Source organism: Falco peregrinus, chromosome 13 (genome assembly GCF_023634155.1).
Source record: "Falco peregrinus isolate bFalPer1 chromosome 13, bFalPer1.pri, whole genome shotgun sequence".
Taxonomy (NCBI): Eukaryota; Metazoa; Chordata; class Aves; order Falconiformes; family Falconidae; genus Falco; species Falco peregrinus.
Window position 1 is genome coordinate 15,007,814 of NC_073733.1, and position 21,378 is coordinate 15,029,191.

The 21,378-nt window shown below is 42.4% G+C and overlaps 1 protein-coding gene across 1 annotated transcript; it reads left to right on the forward strand.

The window, feature by feature from the left end:
- The first annotated feature begins 1,524 nt into the window (after nt 1-1,524).
- On the forward strand, nt 1,525-18,220 carry IL13RA1 (interleukin 13 receptor subunit alpha 1). The gene is made up of 10 exons (XM_055818038.1): nt 1,525-1,678; nt 4,858-5,015; nt 7,126-7,261; nt 9,093-9,213; nt 11,411-11,595; nt 11,992-12,143; nt 13,416-13,548; nt 14,013-14,109; nt 14,716-14,800; nt 16,943-18,220. The coding sequence occupies exons 1-10, from the start codon at nt 1,600-1,602 to the stop codon at nt 17,057-17,059; spliced, it is 1,263 nt and encodes a 420-aa protein (XP_055674013.1). The 5' UTR covers nt 1,525-1,599; the 3' UTR covers nt 17,060-18,220.
- Nucleotides 18,221-21,378: the final 3,158 nt, after the last annotated feature.

Consider the following 21,378-nt stretch of genomic DNA (forward strand, 5'->3'; position numbering starts at 1 on the left):
TCTCCCAGGAAAAGGAGTGGACGAAGCAGAAAGAAGGAAGGAAGGAAAGAAAACGTTAAGCAAGGAAACCACGAGCAAGAGGGAGATCGCTGTCCCTTGGATCAGCTCTACTCTGCAAACGTCATCACTAGCAGGCATAGCCCGTGTTGCCCGTAGGTAGTCGCGCAGCCTGATCAGTCACACAGCTTGAATGATCCATGTCCTGGAACTTTAAGCCACAATTTTTATTTGAATATGATTGCAGGCCTTTGGGCACTTTCTAACGGCAACTAAGGAATTCGCTAAATCCTCTTCTTTTCCCAGAAATATAAAACCAAACAGGCAGAAAAGCAAAGAAAAAAGCAAACAACAACAACAAAAAAAAACCACCCAAAAAAACATTAACACAGGATATTCCCCGCCTTATCATAAAAAAATCCACTTCCCTTTTTCTAAAATGAGTGTCTAAAAAGCAGATGAACTCTTGCAAAACTCCTTGAAGAGCTGAGTAAATGCTGAAACATTGTCTTGGCTTAGGAATAAATAATTTTCACTAATGTGTTTTGATTTGCCTTGAAGCTTAGCCAAAGTTTCCTCTCTGTTAGATCTGTACCCTATTTATAACAACTGTATTTGGGTGGCAACTAGCAGCAAGCTTGCTAGCTCCCACGAAAATCTAGTTTAGAAGGAAAAAACCTTATCCCAAATGTTTTCTTATCCTGAAACGTATCAAAATATCACTTGCTTGGTATTCCAGCTTCTGTGAAAATGCGGGAAAACTGCTTGCCACATCACACCCGTAGAAATGACAGCAAGTGGCCAAATCACGTTTGGAAGGCGCCCAAGCAGAGGGCGTTTGGGGAAGTTTGTAGAAAGAACAATCTGTAGTAGTGGCTCAGAAAATGAACAGTGCGCATTTTTTTGTACAGATGAGAACTGCAGAAATGACCTGAATTTGCAGGAGGGATTTTACAAACAGGGGTCCTGCCAGGGGCGGGGGTCGGACAACCGGCTTCAGCATCAGGGGAACTGGTCGGGGCTGTGCCACCATCGCTGCTGTCCCACTGGGAGTGCAGGGATGTCATGGGCACGTCCCGATGACCACAGAGGCTGCGTGTAGATCAGGCTGTAAAAGGAAAATGTTGACCCCCAAGACAAGACCTTGGGGTCTTGCCGGGGTTACGGTCAGGGTGCAGCGGGAGGGGAGGCGGCCGGGCGCTGCGGGGGCGCACCCCGGGCCCTTGGGCAACACTGCGGTCGCAGAGGGTGACACGGGGTGGCACAGGGGGCAAGGAAAGCGCCTGTGGGGCGTGCGTGTGCGGCAGCGATGGCCATCGGAAGGAAGGGAGGGGGCGACGCAGGGGGTGACACAGAGGGTGACAGCAGCGGGAGGGGCGCGGGGCCGGGGGGGCCGTGGGAAGCGGCCCTGGCCGCCGGGGAGCACCGGGCGCCGGTGGCCGGGAGGCGGGGCGGGGGCGGGCGGTGCTGCCCAGGTAGCGGGGCGGGCCGGCGGGCTCCCCGCGCCGCTCGGGTTAACCTGGGCGGGCCGCGCCGCCGCTCTTCCCGTCTGGCTCGGCCCCCGCCGCGGGAAGTGGGAGCCGGGGCCGCGCCGCCGGAGCCATGGACGGTCCCGCGGCCCCGCTGCGCTGCCGGCTGCTCCTCGCCGTCTGCTGGGCGGCCGCCGCGGGGACGGCGGCAGGTAGGGGCGGCGGGGGAGGGGACGGCGGGACCACCGGGCTCGCCCCGCCGCGGGGCCGCTCGCTGCCGGCCTGCCCGGGGCCGGGACACGCGTGGGGAGGCGGCGGCGGGGGGCTCGGGCGGCCGCGGCGGAGGCTCGGGGCACGTCGCTCCGCGCGTTTCGGTGAAATACGTTCCTTTTGTAGTAGAAACGGCCCCGCAGCGCGTCAGCGGAGCCGGCGGTGCGCCCTGCCTCTCGCCGGGCAGAGGGGCGGCGGTGCCGGGGAATCTGCCCCTCCGTAGGGCAGCCCGTGAGAGGTGGGCAGAAGGCGCGTGAGCGCTTCTCTGGGGCTCCCGGGGCTGCCTCGGCCGCCGAAGCCCACGCCGAAGCCCACCGCCCTTCTGCCCCGCGGGGGCCCGGCGCGGCAGCGGTTTGCGGGGGGCGCCGGCCGGGAGCGGTTCCCCCCCAGGGGGCTTCGGCCGTGCCGTTGCCTGCCCTTGCAGCTCCCACGCTTTTGGCAGCGCGGACCTTCAGTCGCGGGAAAGATGCGGTTGTGCCGGGAAGGGTTGGGCAAGAACCGGAGCTCGAAGCTTTGTTAGTTCTGTCTTTGCTGGTGTGCAAAAATACACTTGCGGCCATCAGAGGATCGCTGTTTTCCAGCTGGCTGCAATTCGTTTGATAACGATGAAATCACCCTCCAGAAAATAAAGGAGGGCAAAATACAGATACAAGTTTTACAACACTTCTGTGATACGTGATGTTGATGACTTCCTCATCACGGCTTTTCGAAATGAAATGTTGTCTGGGCAGGATTGCCCCAGTTAATCCCTGGTGGTTGCTGCTGCGCTTTATTTTCTTAGAAGCTTCACCGTGGCTTTGTTTTTTAAAAATGAAATAGTGTCTTGCCTATGTTTTGTAGTTGCTCTTTGAGTTGTTCTGCTAAATTGCTGTAGCAATGAGATTTTAGTAACAAAAGTATTAGCCTCTATGTATATTTTATACAACAAAAGTACAAGACTGGCCAAGCCTATGAGTGAAAGCAAATCTTCAGCTGAATGTAATGTTAAAGCCGTGGGCTTTAGAGCTTCAGGATTGTATAGATTAATCTAAAACGTACTAGATTTGAACTTCTGTGCTAATACAGTTCATTAATTTATTTATAAACCTTGAATATTCCTACTTCTTTGTGTGGTTAGAAATCTGCAAGCTTAAATGCAATTAATCCTAATCAGACCTATTAAAAGGAAACGTGTAGAACTTCAGAATGGCAATCAGGGATGGCAATGTAAATTTTTGAAATGGTTTGTGACTCCTGTAGGTAATAAAAAGTTTGATCACGAAAAGACAGAATGCTTGGAGCTGTGCCGTCTTGTTGAATAAATATTATTTTTTGTTGGGTTTACATGATCTAAAGGACATGTCATTTGCAAACTTAAGGCCCCGGTGCTGTTCCTGAAACAACTCGTAAGTTTTTTGTTAGTGGAACAGGTGATAGGCAGAGAAGATCTGGCTAGGTTCAATTTTCTTGGGGGAGACTGTATTTTTGTAAGAACAAAGTTTTCTTCTCTGCTCCTGAGGTCAGCTATAAAACTGAATAAACAAACAAAAACTTCCCAAAAGTTCTAATTACTCAAAAAAGCTAAGCGTGTTTAGGCTAAAACAGTAAATCCTAGTAATTTTCTGTGCAAGCATGCATGATCGACACATACATGTGGGCACGCAGCTGGTGATGGTGGCCATTCTCTGCTACTGCCTGGCCTTGAACTACGCAAAGGTCTGAGAAAGCTCCAGGAGTTTGATGAACTTTCTTCAAGCTTTGGCAGCTCTGTCTCTTGGGAAATGTAAGATAATAGTGACGTGGATGCTTTGAGCAGATTTCTTGCTGAAATAAGCTGTTTTGCCTTTCCATCTGCACTCTTCCTTGTGCTAGCAGAAGGAAACGGTGCTGCACCGTGACTCAGATGGGAAAACTGATCTTGGTGGAATTATTCTGCTCTTTCCCAAATGCTGGAGCAGGTTGAGCCTGGCTGTTGGGATGAGAAAGTTTCCTGGGATGAGCAAGACCTGCAGTGCTAGTTGATATCAGTTTGAGGTTTGTGAAACTACTGCGTAACAAGGGTACTTTCCACAGACTAATAGGTGGTGGTGCCTCGGTGATGTTACCTGTAGATACTTTTGAGAAGCAGTCTCGTTTGGCCTCTTATTTAACATCTAATAGTACACATTAGAATAGCCCTTTAGAAAAACAAACTTCACTGACTTTCATTTTCTTAGGGAATTACCAACTGGGTTTTTGGTTTTTTTTTTCTAGAATTGGAGTCTGACACATACTTTAAGTTTTCCAGGCAGTTTTCTAATTTTTTGTTTTCTAATGCAACCTTTAAGCTGTGTGACTGGGTATTGAGTAGGCTGTGACTCAGTGCACAAGAGTAAGGAAGGGTCAACGCACAAATGGATTTATCCCAGCAACTCTCTCTGAGTCATGGCTCTTCCTTTGCTTCTACGTGGCTTCTGGAGCAGTGAAACAAAGTACTGCTGAAGTGTGCCAGCAGTAAATTGCCACTTGTCCCACACTGGTTTTGCTCACTGTGCTAGGGCATAGCATTAAAAGTTTAATAGGTGAGTAATTGAAAAAGCATTGTGGTTTCTTTGTTTTTTTAACATTCTCGGTTTTGCTTGGTTTGGGCTAAATTGTGGTTCTGACTGTTGCTTGCAAGATGCAATCACTTGTCTTTTTAAAGTTTTCTCTCTAAAACTGCATTGATGGGTTATTGTCGGGTAGAATAAAGTATTAATTGCTCCACAAAATATGTGTGCTACTTTTCCTAAAGTTTCAGCATGTGTGATGCAAATTCACAGTGGAAAAGACATGAAAAATGAGACTCATCTTCCCTCCACAAGCATAAGTTTCATTACCACAGCCACTATATTGTTGTATGCTGCGATTTCTTAAAAATTACTTTTCAGTGATTTTTTTGAGTGTGTGTGCATTTCTTATAATTATTTAAATAATTGATGGACTGAGCAAGAATAGTAGAAATAATTTAGTGGGCAGTAGCTTAATCTGATAGCAAATATGAGCTGAGAAAGAGTTGAGTCGTTTGTGTTCTTTTCTGTTGGAGCGTTAAAAATCTGTCAGTAGTACAAAAGGTAAAATGTGGACCAACAGGATTGTGACACTGATAACTTCTTTCTTTTAGGAGCAAAAGTTCTTCCACCTCCATCCAACCTGGACTACTCATTTATCCAAATCTGCACCCTGAACTGGACATGGAACCCCCCAGAGAACGTCAGCAGTAGCTGTGACCTAGAGTATTCCAGTGACATTGTGATTGATGAGGTCCTTCAGCACAAAAGAGTGAGTGCATCACCTCTTTAAACTTTGCTATGCTCCGGTAAATGTCTCGTTGTGATAAAACTCTGTGTGTAAGCATATGAATATGTATCTATATATAACAATACAGTTTTAATATAGCCTGTAATTCTTGTCATGGGATCAAAACCTCAAAAATGAGTCATACCAGTATGTGGGATCTTCAGGTCAGAAAAATCTGCCTGTTGCTCTCTGATAATTGAGCTGCTACCGATAACACAGAACTACCATAATAATAATGTGAAAACTCTTGTTTCAGTCTTTGCTTATGCAGCTTTCTAGGAAAAATAAAACATATGCAGGGCAGTCTGCATCCTTAAGACTTGAAAGGGAATTTGCAAAGGCTATTCTCCTCTGCTTTGAACTCAGTTTAAGAAAGAGGTGTGCACCTTAGCCTTGGTGTAGCTGTGATCTGACAGCTTTTGTCTTCTGGAGGTAATGCCAAGCATGGTGCTCCAATGTTTGCCCTGGCCCTGCGCTTACGGTTAGTCATGGGGGTTGTGTTGCAAAGGCAACGTGGAACACATTTGTGTCCTGGAACAGAAATTGTAGAACTTGTTTGGTTTGGGCATTTGTTTTCCATCTGTGTCAGATGGTTTGCAAGCCCAGATGTGATCCCTGGTGTGGATTAGCAAGTGTTTGGTCAGGACCAAGAGCAGCATTGCCATGGTACCGAAGGAGCTGTAGGACAGACATTTTTACCATTTATTGCTGGTGAGATGATACGCTGTCAGCCTCTAATTCTAACCCATGAGAATCTGAAGCCTTGAATAAACAAGTGTGGGGTCAGCAGCACCGCTATTTCAGATACAGTTAAAATGGATACAGAGCCTCTTGGAACAGCCCGTTGTTGAGCCCTGTTACGGGTTTATGGCCTGAAGTTTGCCGTGGCCTCGGTGCGGTGACTGCCGTAGTCTTTCTGACAGCTCCAGGATATCCTGAGCTTGAAGTAACACTGTGATCCTTCAAACACCTGAACTTATTTAATGGCTTAACACTGCCAAAAGGGTGGTATTTCATTTTTGACACCCCCTTCTCTAATGATCTTAGCTGGACCTTTAGATGAGCCAGTTGAACTTGTGAACCCAACAGAAACCTATTTACCTTTTTGTTAACCAATGAGCAAGTTGAAAGTCTGCTTGGTTAACGAGCTGAATGAGTTTGTGGAAGGGTCTAATGGACGTTAAGGTCAGCAGCAGTGAAAGAGCTGTGGGACAGCAGTTTCACATGACAGGATGGAACAGACTGTGTATCATCTGGGTGCATCTTTTTTGCATGACAGCTGGTAGAACCTAGTTTGTCCATTGCTATTTAATTTCCTTGCCCTCTTGTTAGTGCCAATATTTTTTTTTTTTTTTTTTTAATACACAAGTGGTTACACCATTTCTTGGTCGTAACAAAGATATTTTTTTAATTTTTTTAATCCTGTTTCCAGTTAAATAAAAGGCATCCCCCTAGCCCAACAAAAGATGCTCAAGAAACTGTATGGTAAAAGGGTAAGCCTTTTTCTCATACAAAGACAAACTGTCTTCTGAAAATGGAAGGTCATGGACTACCTGGGCCTGATGTGGTATCACTGTATTTTAATTGCTGTTTGTGGATTTGCTTTCTTTTTCTTTTGCTCCTTAAATCCGTGTTGACTCTTCTTATTGCTTTTGCTTGTGTCTTCAAATGTTCCTTCTTATGTTTGTCATGCGCTTATGTGCTCACACACAGAGGAAGGTGCCAGGTTAGATCTGTAAGCTCTGTTTGTATAGCTGTAGTATAAACACGCTCATTTTGCGTTACCCATGAAGACTTACTCTAGGATCATTTTCCCCCACGTTATACTTGTTCTTTGATCTCTGTGTGGCCTTTGCTCGTGTCTACAGCTTGCTGAAGTAGAAGTAGTTTTCCTTCGAGTTCTGAGCCTGCCTGATAAGGGAAAAGAAAAGCCAGGTGATGCTGAGGCTTTCCACGTTGTCAGACACTTGTTTCATTTGGCTTTGAGCTCAGACTTTGAGGGACTGTAACACATTCTTACATTCGTAGTAATTCCCATGGGTCTGATGTGGTACACCAAATGTTCTGGTTTTCTTCCCCCTTTGAAACCCAGGAATGGAGTAAGAGTCGCTTCCGTGTGACAGATACGTCCTTGAATGAGGAAATGCGTTTCAAAGTGAGAAGTGAGTGCAAGTACGGTAATGTCAGCGAGCCCAGCCGGTGGGTGGAGACCTCCCTTCTGCCCAAAGGTAACACATGCAGCAGCCAGACCTTGGGACAGACCTGGCTTGGCCTTGTTTTCTCTGCTATTATAGCAAAATATTGCAGAAATACGTCATGGGGAGATACCAGACACAAGGGTTAGCTCAACTGACGGAGCTTCAACAGAGCGATTCAATTATCCTACATTTAAACATAAACAGAGTCTTCTGATGCTTAAAAAAATTATGGGGAAGCTTGTAAAATGTAAATGCTCTTCCAAGACATTTAAATGATTTTTGTGGTTCCTGTCATTCTTGTCCCTGCTGTGCTGTGGTTATGAGACAAAAGATAACTTCGGTTGTATTAAGCCTCCTGACTTTGTAACTTAACACCTAAGTTGGTTTATTTTGTATGATTTTCTGTACAAGCAGAAGTCCCTAAAGTAACGTTACCGTTGTAAATGAGAGAGGGATGAATCTAGCAAATTTAGCAACCTGTCGAGTAAATAAATGACTTGAATGGTTATAGTAGGGTTTGCTCTTTTTCAAAGGAGGTGACTAGGGTCTACAAAACTGTGCATAGCAAAATGAATAGAGGAAAAACATTTTTTTGTTTCTAGACACCCAGAAGCAAGGGATCCATAGCAAAATTGTTAGGAAGCAGACTGTAAGGGATAATATATTCTTCTGGATGCTGGAAGCGAGGAGGTACAGCAAAGAGGTAGAGCCTCTTGCCTTGAGTAGTAAAAGTCTGTCTGACCCAAGAGTGTGACTTGATGTGGATGAAAACCGTGTGTGGACAGGAGAATCTGAGATCTTACCAGGCTTGTCTGTCGGTCTGTCAAAGGGGTATTCTGGGAAATCTGGGAAGTGGATCATTAGGACAGCACGTACTTAACAGGCCGGGGCTTTTAAAAGTCTGCTTGCAGTTAAAATATTTTTAAATGCCCCTTCTAATAGGAAGACTGCTTCATTTTCCTATACTATTAGAGAGTTGCTGCTTCAGGGAGAATGCAGGCTGGGAAGTAGATGGTAGTTGGGCGTTTGCTATCAATAAAAGTCTGGACTGTTGGTAAAATTAGCATGCCTTTTACTTTCAGTTCATGGAGATGTTGTTACTTGTTACAAGGAAAAAATACCTAATATGCTGTAATGTGATAATAAAGAATTTGTACAAAAATGCAAGATTGAATATGAAAGACTTGTTCCGTAATTGCTCTGCCTGGGAGATACATTGACATCTCTATTCACAATTGCTATGTACTCCTTTGTACTTACATTCTGTAACTTGGGTTTTCAGGGTATGTTAAAAGAGGTTCAATGTCTAGAGGTATATGGGTGTCAACTAAATATTCAACTTACCCGGTGTTGCTTTTGTCCATGTTTAAGTTCTACAGGTATTTCCATATTCAGAATACTCAGAAACCTAATACTGTATCTGGAGTAGATAACTGTAATTAAATGCTGACTGGTTTTCATGTTGATGGCTGTAATAACTATAACAAAGCTAAGTGCTATCCCTATAACTGCCAGTGACTTTAACTCCTTTCTAAAGTAGCTGTAGTTTAAGAGAACAAAATATTTTCCTGGCACAACACCTTGTCCTTAGCATCAGGTAACTCAGACATGGTGGAAACTGGGATTTGCTGTTATGATTAGCTTGCATTCAAAAGTTCCTCTGCTAAGATTTCAGTTGTTGCAAGCAATAAACAACTGGAATTCATCATTTGCTGTGCTGAGATAGGCAGTGCAGCCTGAGAGGTAACCCACCTTTGCCTTCCAGACAGTTTCAGTTCTGTAAAATGGGATGTTTTACTTATGGAAATAGGGGAGAAGACTGTCCTAGCAAAATAAGAGACCTTTCCAATTTGCCTTGCAGGTATTCCAGGCACTGCTGCTGTTGACTTGAGCTGCATTTGGCACAATTTGGAGTACATGGTTTGTACATGGCGCCCTGGGGAGAACACAAGCAGTGATACCAATTATACATTGTTCTACTGGTTCGTATGATGTTTTTATTCTCGGCTCTGAAGTGCTTTAGTGCTGATCTTTAGTTTCACGTTACACATTTTACTTGTCTGCTTCCTGTTGCTTTGCAAGGTCCCAGGGCATTGTGTACAAATCAGTGTTGTGTCCTGTCCAACAGAAAAATTCACGGGGCCTAAGGGTGGCCGTTGCTGAGTCTCTTTGGGAAGTTGATATAACTATTATATGAAGCACTGGCAGCTTCTGTAGCTCACTGTAAAAACAGCTATTGCTTTCTAATTTTTTTCTAATTGTGGATTCAAAGAGGGAAGAATTAAGAACTGAGCTAGACCCATGTATTAATTGCTTTCTTTGCAGCCCAACAAACACGTGCTGTTTAAGTCAGAATCACTCACTAATGTATGTGTTAGCTCTTGAGTCATTGGAAAATGGTATGAAAGCACTAATAACACTTAGCAGTACTTTTGTTTGTGTCTTCAACGTCATAAATAACCGATTCACCTTGAAAATTATGGAGAATATCTTTTTATCATCATCCCTGCTTGCCAGCTGACTGCTATAAATAGACTTGTTCCAAAGAAACAGAGTTGTGGTGTGAGCAAAACCTTGGCATCAAGATCTGTGCATGCTAATCTATGCATACTTCTGCATGCCGATGGGGCTTGTGAAACGCCAGGCTGCATTAGCTTCTATAGAAATATCGGAGTTTTTTTTCTGAAAGCCTCTTGTAGTTTTAAATTGGCTTTCTGTTATCTGAACTAAATAAACTTTTTCCTCTTCCTCTCCAGTGGCAGTCTCACAGGCTAGCTCTTTGATTTAATGCATTTGGACGGCAGACAGCAGAAACTTGCTGCTTCTGTTAAATGTGGAGAGGACTGTTCTCTCTCTAAGCTGCTACTCAAAGAAATCTTTTCTTTGTTATAAGAACAGTACCAATGAGGTGTTGAAGATATGAATTTCTGGGTATATGGATACTTACTGGAGTAATGCTTTAGATTAGAGCTATATATTTTCAACTTACCCCTGAATTTTAATGGAAGATGTAGCTGTAGTGACAGTAAAGTGTTTTAATTCATGCTGCTTAGAAAGATAAATGCTCATTTTCAAGGCTGAAAACTAAGGAAACCCTTGATTTTTTTTTTAATTTTTTTTTTTTTTGACTGGAAGATACATTTTCCATAATGCAGGTGAGGTGGTTTTTTTGGTTTCGGTTTCGTTTTTCAGAAACGAATGAACAATTACCTGAAAAGTTATTGCTTGCTTCCATTTTATATTCTTCTTGATACTTTCCTCTTAAACGCTGTCTTTTCATGCAGCATGAATGTGAATATAACATTAGCTTAGAACAAACAAATCCAGCCAGTGCACAGTGATACTTGCTGAAGTGGAGGCTTAGGAAAGCAGGTTGATGGATCTGCACGTTGCTCACTGTTCTGAGTGCCTCCCATCTTCATCAGCCCCAGGGTCGGGAGGTGAGAAGGGGGGATAAAAAAGGGGTCTGTCCTGACTGTTTTGGCTTCCCCAGCCCATGTGTGTTGAGATGTGAGGTAGGAAAACGTCACTCCTATTGTGCTCCTAAATGAAGCTCTAACTGAATCTATATCACTGTTAAATAAATTTAAAAAAAATAATAATCTGTTTTCTCAGGAGGAAAAGCTACTGGCATGTTTTCACTGGGACTTGGGGAACAGAGAGAAGCAAGGAAGAAGTTTGTCATAGCTTCTCTGTTATTAGAAGTGAATACTGACATTTTGAAAAGCAAATGCAGGCAGTAGGTGAATCTCAACTGTCTCAAGCAAGAGCTGCAATATGTGGGCATAGCTGAAGGAGATGGATTAGCTTGTTCTAGCACAGAAGTGAAATTCTGTTGATGGGAGGTGATCCAAATTAGTTTGCTTTCTGAACATTTTTTCCTCAGAATTGTTTTCCAATTTGGAAAATGTGAACCAAAGCTGAAAGCAGCTGTTATTTTTGATGCTGTGACATAAAGCAAACCTGCCTCTCTTTCTGCTACTTGACACTTTTAAAAAATAATGTTCTTTCTAAAGCTTGAGATAAATCAGAAGCTTCTGACTTTGCCTAGCTTTACTTTTATAGTACAGCTCTAATGCAAGATTAATCTGTAGAATTTGTAACACAGGTTTGAAAACAAGCTTGCCCCTTGCTGTCCTATTCTTTTGACATTTAAAAAAAATATTTTTATTCCCATAGGTTTGATGGTTTGAAAAACCATAAGAAGTGCAGTAACTATTCTATGCATCAAGGAATCTCTGGATGCACTTTCAATCTTAGCTTCCCAAAAGTCACCAGCACTTATCCAGCTATAAGTATTTTGATTAGAGATGATTCTGAAGAAATTAGGCCTGTGTGTGCAAGTAAAAATCCTACCACCCTTGGTAAGTTTAACACCACATTATAAAAAATAATAAAACCCCCAAATTTACTAGTATATTGTTGTGTTTGGAAAGCTTGCACCTCCTAAGCTGTGGATGAGACAATATGTTTGCATGTTAGATGCTCCCATCTTCTATTGATCTTTGATTTGGGAATTATATAGACAGGGTTTGCTTTTCAGGAGTGGAGGGATATTTGGGGAGTTCGGGGGTCATTTTCCATTCATTTTTACTCTTATTCTTTACTGGTTTTTATTTTTTCTTGACTTTTTGGTGGTGACTTTTTCCTTTCTGTTCCTAAACTTGTATTAAATGTAGTAATATGCAATGCAGGACTTGAACAATTTTTGTAAACAGTGTGATACACTTTTTAACTAATTCTTCCTTTTTGCATTTCAGTAAAACCTGCTACACCGAGACAAGTTATGCTGTCAAAGATTAATGATGAAATATATCTAGAATGGAGTGAATCAGACACCTTCCCAGAAAATTGTTTATTTTATGAAGTTGAATATCGCAATGGAGATTTGGACACGGCTCAGATAATTAAAGTAATTTTTCATTACTTACAGTTAACTGTGATTTCTTTCCTAGGTATCTCTTCTAATTTGTGTTGCTATTCACAGTAATTCAGAATTTGCTGTTTAAAAATGAAAAATTGTGTATGCTGCATGTGAATGAGTCTGGTGCACTAGGTAGAAGTGTTGCGTGGACCTAAGATTTTTCTCCCATACAGAAGGTTTCTGGCAGTGATATCTATACACCACAGTTCACACGAGTCTTCTGAATCCTTGCCATCGTTTGTTAGGGCAAAGCCATAATGTGTAAGAACAGTCCGATACAGAAGTATGTACTAAAGTAAACAACGCTTATCAGGAAAGGCGCGATGGTGCATGTACTTGTTTGCTGCTCAGTGATACAGGACTCTGGTCTGTTGGTGTTGGGTTTTCCGATTGTTGGTCTGCGCTTGGTCATATGACTGCCTTGTTCTTGAATGACGTGACTTGATTACCAGAAAGCAAAATTATTTTCTGGTGCACATAAGAGCACAGAATGTTATACAGAAAAGCAAGGGGGATGAAAACACTGAGAATGGGGGCAGGGGGTGGAAAAAAGGAAAAAGCAAACAGGGGGAGAAAAAGTGCACTCTGAGATATGCTGATTTTAATGTACATATAAAAAGCATTGAGTTCAGTGTCTGGATATACTCATGCCTGTATCTGCATAGCAAAAGTGACTGTACTGTTTGATCAGAATGGTTAACAGCGTGATAAATTTCAAAGTAAGGTGGTAGTCTTTTCCTATGGCATATATTTAGTTGTTTGCCCTACCCTAAATTTACCAGACTCGAATAATACCAACTTGTCTCGTGAATCTGGCATTTTGGATCAAAAGTAAGTGAAGTTCTATCCCATCTAGGGTATGTGTCTCTGTAGAGGTATCACAGAAGACTTCAGTGTGGTTGAAGTTAGATCAACATCGCTGCCCTGACAGAGAGGGAACGGCAGCATATATCTAAGATGTTTCTCAAAAAAAAAAAGGCACTATTCCAGATGCTGAGTCTTAGTTTAATCATTGATGCCAAATGCTGCATGATAGAAGTAGCAGTGAATAAGAATAAATCTTAGGTTTGGAATCTGTTTAGGCAGTCTGTGCTGGTTAAATGCCACTATGTCCTTTTTTGTGGAGTACAGTATTCACAAAAAGATCTTCCATCAAAACATTCAGGGTCCGTTAACTGCACAATGGAAACAGGCTTGTAAATGACTGAGAATGTTAGTAATTTCACAAAGCAAATTAATTACCATTTCTTTTTACCTTAGGTTGAAAATAATTATATGTCAATGCCTAGCGTTGATCATAGCAGCAAGTACATCTTCAAAGTGAGAGCAAAACCAAAGCCTGAGTGTTACAGCAGCAAGCTCTACAGTGACTGGAGTGAAGAAAAGAGTGTTGGTGAGAGCAATCGTTCCTGCAATCTGCTGCACCTTATTCTTCATCTGTAAAGCATCAAATACCTTTTGTCTGCTAAATAAACGGGAGTCAAAGATCACCTCCCTATATCTGTTTAATTTTACTTACAAAGAGGGCAGGAGAGTTCTAGCCCTTCAGCAGTGTCATCAGTTACTACCTGTACTGCTATATACATTGATGGGGTTGCCATCTATATAGTTGTGCAATCACCCCTTTCCAGTGCTGTCAGTTTTTAAGCCTTGAGTCTTGCTGGTTATGCATTTTCCTGCCAAATGTATCTACATCATAATATCATGCTTTGAAAAATGAGTCGTTGCCTACAAAAGTGCTAGTGTATTTGAAAAACATTCAGTCTGTGAACAAATTAGAGAATTACTTAATTTGCTGTCATAAAAAGCCTCTCAAAATATCCCTAAGTTTCTCAAATTTTTGTTTTCCTTTTCCAGGTGAGAAGGTGGACTCTACATTCCATTTTGTTTTAATAGTCACCATTCCATTAATAGTAGCAGTATCTATGATAATTCTGCTTGTTTATCTAAAAAGGTAAATAACAGTCTCTCTTTATTTGCAATCCACTAATTCTGATCGGTCTTTGACTAGTGTTACCTGCAAGAGAGAAGGATTGTAACTGTCCATGATGTGGCATGTTTCAGTAGCATCTCTTTTAGCCGGAACAGTATTGCATAGCAAAAATGGCAGCACCATTGTGCCTTAGTCATTAGAATTAGCTTTACAGACTATACAGATGCTGTGATTGCACTTGGGTAATGTTGCTTATATCTGCTTACAGTTAGATTCTTGTTGCACAGCTATTGCATCCCGTCTCTTTCAGCAATGAAGTCTAAATTAAAAATTAGGCTTATATGTAAAGTATATTTTACCAGATTTTTGTAAAAAAGTCTACATTTGCTGCTCTCTTTGTCAAGAGTGAAAGTTATCTAGCATCTGTTTGTGTGAATATTCCCATTTCCTTTTGGTTTGGGGAGTAAAAATAAGAATTGGATACAGTTACACAGAAGTGAAGGCTGGCCAGTGATGCCAAAGCTGACTCCACAAATCTTCTTGACTGCACCCACGTATGACTCTGAAATGGTGATTTTTAAATTAATATATCTTTTATCGAAATCTTCTGGTTTTAATTTTCTGAAGGCTGAAGATATTAATTCTCCCACCAATTCCGGACCCTAGAGAAATTCTTAAGCGCATGTTTGGAGAGCAGAACGAGGATTCCCAGGTCAGTAAGAAGCTGTTGGGCCAACTAATCTATTGAACTGGAATCTGTAAGCTTCCAATTTCCTTCTTCCTAATACTTTTGTCTAAAACCAAATGTATGGAAGTAAGCACGTTGTATGAAGATTAAGTATTTACAATAGTAAGAGTTGTTCAGAAACAATTATCCAAAGCTGAGGGGATTTTTTTTTTCCCCCTCAAATTGCATATACCTTTATAAATACGTTGGTAGAATTGCATTATTCTGTTAGTTCACAGACTGCTAGTCTCTTGAATGTGTTTTGGGTTGGTTTGGGGGTCGGATTTTTTGGGTGAGGGTTTTCTGGTTGTTGTTTCTGGGGTTGTTTGAGGGGGGATTAGTGGTTTTGTTTTGGGGTGGTTTATTTTTTTTGTGTGGTGTGGGCTTTGGTTGGTTGGGGTTTTTTATTGCAACTCTGTTAAACTACTTCTCCTGAACATTCAAGTCTTTCTCTGCTAGTTGCTGATATTTATGATGCTGAATAAAGCTATTCGTATCTGACTTCCATCAACTTGTATTTTTGGCACTTTCACATTTATCAGTTAGCTATAAAGTAAATCAGGACATTTAGCTTGTCATTGGCGAAAGAGCAAAACTAACTATAGTTGCTTCAGGGTTTGGTTGATGAAAGACTGACTATGGGCAATTATTTCAGCAAAAATAAACATAATGCTGATTATGGAAAGTCTTATTTCTGAACAAATTTTAACTCAGCAGCTCTTTATAAAATTCTCGAGGGAAGTACACTGACAAGCCCTAATTCAAACCCGGACATGAGGCAACATTTGTTGTTCCCTGTGGTCCTGTTCATATGCGGCCCTCATATGGAAGGGACCTTCTGACTCACTGTGGCATCTCAAAACTTGTGCCACCTGTGAAACATTTGCAGAGGATAATGACTGTCTGGGTATCTGGTGCTGCATGTGCATTGCATGTTCTCAGTTGAATAGGAGTTGCAGGAATTGCTTGCTTCCTGAAAGTAAGTCTCCTTTTCAGGCCTAGGCTTCCCAATTGCAAATGGAGTCCAAAATCCAGAAAAATTCCCTTTTTCTACGGGGGCATTCCAAGTTCACCTAATAATAAACTAGAACTATGTGGAAAGCATAGAATCATTTAGTTTGGATTGTTTACCCAGCACTGCCATGGCCACCACTAAACCATGCCCCTAAGTGCCACATCTTCACATATTTTAAACACCTCCAGGGATGGTGACACCACCACCTCCCTGGGCAGCCTGTTCCAGTGCCAGAGCGCCCTTTCAGTGAAGACATTTTTCCTCCTACCCAATCTAACCCCCCCCCCCGGTGCAACTCGAGGCCGTTTCCCCTTGTCCTGTCGCTCGTTACCTGGGGGAACAGACCGACCCCCCTGCCTACAGCCCCTGCCAGGGAGCTGCAGAGAGCGGTCAGGGCCCCCCTGAGCCGCCTCCTCTCCAGACCAGCCCCCCCAGTCCCCTCAGCCGCCCCCCATCAGCCTCGTGCCCCAGCCCCTGCCCCAGCCCCTGCCCGGCTCTGGACACGCTCCAGCCCCTCCACGTCCCCCTGGCAGTGAGGGGCCCAAAGCTGAACACAGGATTCGAGGGGCGGCCTCACCAGTACCACGGATAGGGGCCTCCTAGTTTAATATATATATAATAATACATATTTCAGCATGTATTGGCCTTTATGGGACTAAGACGGGACTCTCAGCCATGGGGATCATAAGTATGGTAGCTGTTACGCTTTGTCATGCCTTGACAAGTGCTTTGTGACTGCCCAAGTAATGCTATGTTCTTGCCTCAGTATTATCTTGATCTTCTCTGTGTGCTTAGTGTCTCAGTGAAAAATTTACTAAGCACGTACATCCTCACTTGTACATCCTCCTGCCCGAGCTTTGCCCCTAAGCTGTAGTAGGAAGCGCTGTTGAGGTGGGGACCAACCTTCAGTCTTCCTCATCTCCAGAGAGGACAACTCTTCCATCAACTAGGCCTAAGCCATGCCCCTAGGAAGCACAGTTTGTTGTCCAGCTACCGTGGCTTTTTCACCATAATAAAGGCTACGCCTTGTGGAACGGGTCTGTCGTCTTGGGCTGAAAAAACAATGCTCATCATGAGGAAGTGGTGTTAAAAATGTTGTTGTTCTCTTTCAGAGATGTGCAAAGGATGATCAGGTGCATGCTTACAACAGGTTAATCAAGGAAGAAGAAATTCATTCTTTAATCTTAACAGAAACTCCAGTGTGTGCTAATTCTGAAAACGAAAACTGATAAGCTCTGCTTTATCAGTGAAAGATGAGGAAACTTTCATTCTTGCTCCCATACCTCGGGTGACAATGTACATGTGAAGGGACCTGCAAGACGTTGACCAGCTTTCAGCTTACCAGGTTCCCTCTGAGCCTTACTTCTCTGACGTTCAGAAGACACATTGCGAACAGTGCCCATTCCTCCGTCTCTGCTAGAATACTTGTCTTGGATCATTCAAGATGAGCATGTACATAAATTTCATGTGACTGCATTGCAGCATCTCACATTTTGGCTCCAGCCAGCTCTGCCTTATTACTTGTCATTTGCACTCGTGTTTGTGCCTCATGTTAGACTGTAAATGAGTTTTTTGGAGCAAGCACTGTGACTTCTCTGAAGTATTTGGTTCTGTTTTGCAGCCGGTGGGATGAGGCTCGTTTACAGTAGGTGGCTCATTAGTGCTACTGTGCTGAGCTGCTGCTGGTAGGATGCCAGCACACGGACCGTGTGTGGATAGCCTGTTTCATGTGATCAAGGGCAAGGCGCTTTCCAGAGGGCATTTATGGACTGACCTTCTTACACTTCTGGTTGATGTGTGCCACTGTGGCCTGGTCAAACCCCATAGAAGAGAGCTGTTTTTTCTTTTAAAATGTGTATGGAAAGCCACTCCAGGTTCCTGTTAGCATTCAGACTATTCATAGAAAAGACCTGGTTTTTTAACCTTCCAAGTGCCTGTCCTCGGATGCCTTGCCTTTATGGACTTCTTGAGTTAATTATACTTTGTTTAAGATGATAAATAGAATTTTTTACTTGTGTTACGTAGTGGCAAGTAACTGTATTGAGTCTTACCACACTGATTCTGCTTTGGCCATATTGGCCTGACAACACCCAGTTTTTGGAAGTTAAGTCATCTTGAGTCTGTCCAGCAAAATTACCAGGTTGGATGTGTGACTCTGAGGAGCTGTGGTCAAATTGATTAGCAGGTGCTAAACCACTGAAACCAAGTTAATTCAAAGGCTTCAAGACCCATCCTTACTGCTAAGCTGATGGATTTGAAGGAAGAAGGGGTGACAACCTTGACCTTCTTCCAAAGGGATAAGCCTTATTCTTTCTGTGGTGATGAGGTTGTGATTTGAGCTTCCCCTCTAGGAGCTTAGCAATTTAAAACAAGGTACTGATTTGACTTCTGTATGTTAACTTGATGACTTTTTTTTTATTGTTGTAAATCGTGATTTGATTTGTTAATTTGATGGTTTTGTTTTGAGGTTGCTTTACCCAGCAAAGCTCAACAGATGTTTTCTGGCACAGCTGTGAGATTTCTCTGCTCAGAATTCTGAGCATTAGTTTCTACCCTGTGCTACAAGAGTGTTAACAGCAGTTCCTTAATTGTGCTGGAGGCAGAAAGTAATGCAATGGGGAGAAAGGGATTGGTGCAAGCTGTTTACAGTTAGTGTTCAGGAATTTCTTGCTTCTCCCATTAAGTGCAGACACGTCTGTCAGTGATGTAGTCAATCTTAGCAGACTGGGAAGAGATGTCCTCAGAAGTTTGCTAGGAACAAACTCTGTAGCCACTAAGCTTTTTAAAGTTTAGCCCTGTCCTCAAACTCCATTCAATCGAAAATCTGAAATTAAATCCTATAGGTTTAGAACATACTGTTCAGCAAAAAGTAGAAATAAAAGCCCTTGGGTTTTAGCTACAAATTTACATCCTTTATACTCTTATATATTCCCTCCCTCTCAATAAATCCAATTCTTCCCTCAGTCCCTACTGAGCCTCAGATAAACAGTTTCTTCCACATCTCTTGGTACCAGAGGTCAAAAGGAGAGAAGACATGTAGCAGAACTAGCAGACCCCATATTAGCTTAAATCTTTTACTTACAATCAGGCTAAAAAAATAAAAAGACGTTATAAAAATTGGTTAATGAAACAAAAGAAGAATAAAACCTCAGGGATTTCAGTGAAATAAAACAAAACTCAGGTTATACAAAGTCAGCTAGCAGCGCTATCTGGTATTCCAGAGGTAAAGGAATAGCATGGGGAGAAAGGGTAATTAAATTCCTCTGCCAAGTTCATTCCCGCTCCCCCACAACATGTTTATCGTTGTAGTGATATAAATACTTCTCAAATCTACCTCATCTAGAATGTAGCTCATCATAGACCGTTAGACAAACAGAAATGTATGATTTCAAGGTAAGTAAGCATAATGGTGTAATATAAAGTTTTGTGGCTTTCAGTATGGTGATCTAGGAAGATGATCCTTGGTGTTTGACCCTAAATTCTCGTGAGTTTTGTTTTGGTGTTTATGTTTAAAAAAAATAATTCATAAAGCCAAAGGAGGGGGGGAACACCAGATGGAAGGTGTTAGACCAAAGGGAAGACACAGATGCAGAGGATGGTTTAGATCACTGTACAGAAATGTTTTGGGTAATTCTTTGTTTCCTGAATAATATTAATTGACACACTTCCTAATGGATGGATTTCCTGACCGTGTGTTTTGGCATGTAAAGTAAGTGTCTGAGTATATTTTCATCTTAGTGTCCTGTTTATAGCTAGGGTATTTTTAGCTTGACGGTTTCCAAGTTTTGCTATAATTTTTTTGTTCTTCATTGCAGTTACTTGATCTGTAAGTCTGCTTGTTTATATGAATAAATGTTTGTTCATTTATATAAACAGTATTTGAATGTCTTTCAATATAATTGCATTTCGTTCTTGGGTTGAGAAGGTAAACAGAGACAGAAGTGGTGTAATGAGAAGCCGTGTTTGAGGCATGCAAAGTGCAGAGTAGAAAATCTTGAGTGTTGCTTTGCCTTCTTCCCTTTCAGAAGTGAACTCGGCCCATGCAATCGGTGGGGAATGCTACAGCTGCTGGTTTTGTGGCTGGGGTAATGAAATGGAGATGGAGCTGTGCACAAGACTTCTCCTGTCACCCTCTGCGTACTCAGTGCCACGCTACTTTCTGGCGTTGGCTTGTTTTTTCGTAGTGCTGTAGAGAAATAAATTCTCAAACTAGAATTTGACTGAGGTTGCTGCAGCCCTACCAAACATAGCTCCAGTATTTTATGTCTTTGTTAGCTGCTGAAGTCGTTGCAAATGCCAGGTTGCTAAACTGATGAAAGCCATTGCCTAGTTGCTTAGACCCAAACGTGTTCAAGTGCCAAAAAAACACGTTGGCAATGGCTTCTTTGAAAGATTCAGAGAAAGCATACATTGTTCCCTTCAGTTCAGTGAGCAGATCATTCAAAATTAAGGCATAAATTGTGACATTAAAAAGCAAGATTGTTTGGATTTTTTTCCCCAGTTCTACAGTTTTGCTGGCAATAACAGCCAAAGATGGTTTTAATCACTTCTTATAAGTGATCTTTTCCTATTTTAATACATTATGTTAAATAACTTAAGTTTTGGCCATCCTAGAAAAACTAAACACTTCATTTCTTTTTTGTGAATTTTAATTCAGTTAAAGAATGCCATGAGATAGTTAAAGGAGTCGATAGATGAACACCGAATTGTAAGCCGTGGTGATTCAATGCTTACTAGGCTGAGCTATTCACAGATTGGGTATTTCCATTCACTGGAAAGTATTCAATAAACTTAGTTCTGAGTTGGAACTTCAAATATTCAAAATTTCCCCTGAAAGGGAAATGCTGATTTATTTTTTCATTAAAAAAGAAAAAGAAACTCTTTTGTTTGGAGGTTTGGAGGGTTTTCCCCTCACCCACGCAAGAGCAGGAGGTAGGTGAGTGGAAGCCCAGGTGTGGTGGGGACACTGCAGAAACCCCCCTCCCTTCTCACCCCAGCACCATGGCCAGGCAGCAGCTGAGACCTTCAGGTCCAGGAATGGACGTGGTGGGGCTGGAAGGAGCAGATCTGCCAGGGTTATTGAAGGTTCATCAAGATCATTCGCAGATGCTTCAGCTTTACTCAGTATTTGCAAAACAATGTTTTATGGGCGCAAGCCCCATGGGTTGCATTGGCAGCTGTGGAAATGTGGCTGCTAGGTAACACTGCAAATCCAAATGCAAAACCAGATTAAAATCTCTATCTTTGGATGAGCTTCCTGCTAGCTCTGTTGAATCGTGGTGAAAGTAGGAGACTTGAGATCACTTTGATGAAACTAAATCTACACTATTACCACAGCAAAGCAATCTGGGTTTGGGTGGGAGGCACAGAAAGGAGACAGACTTTCAGGTCCGGAAATTCTGCCTCAGGTCTGTAGCACGTAGGAGCCTGAAAACTTGTTGATGATTTTGGGGCTTTTTTTTCTTTCTTTCTTTTCTCCAGCTGTGTTGGTTAGGTTAATGAAATCCTTTCTTTTTGCTTGCAAACCTTGTGTTGTTTATCATGACAG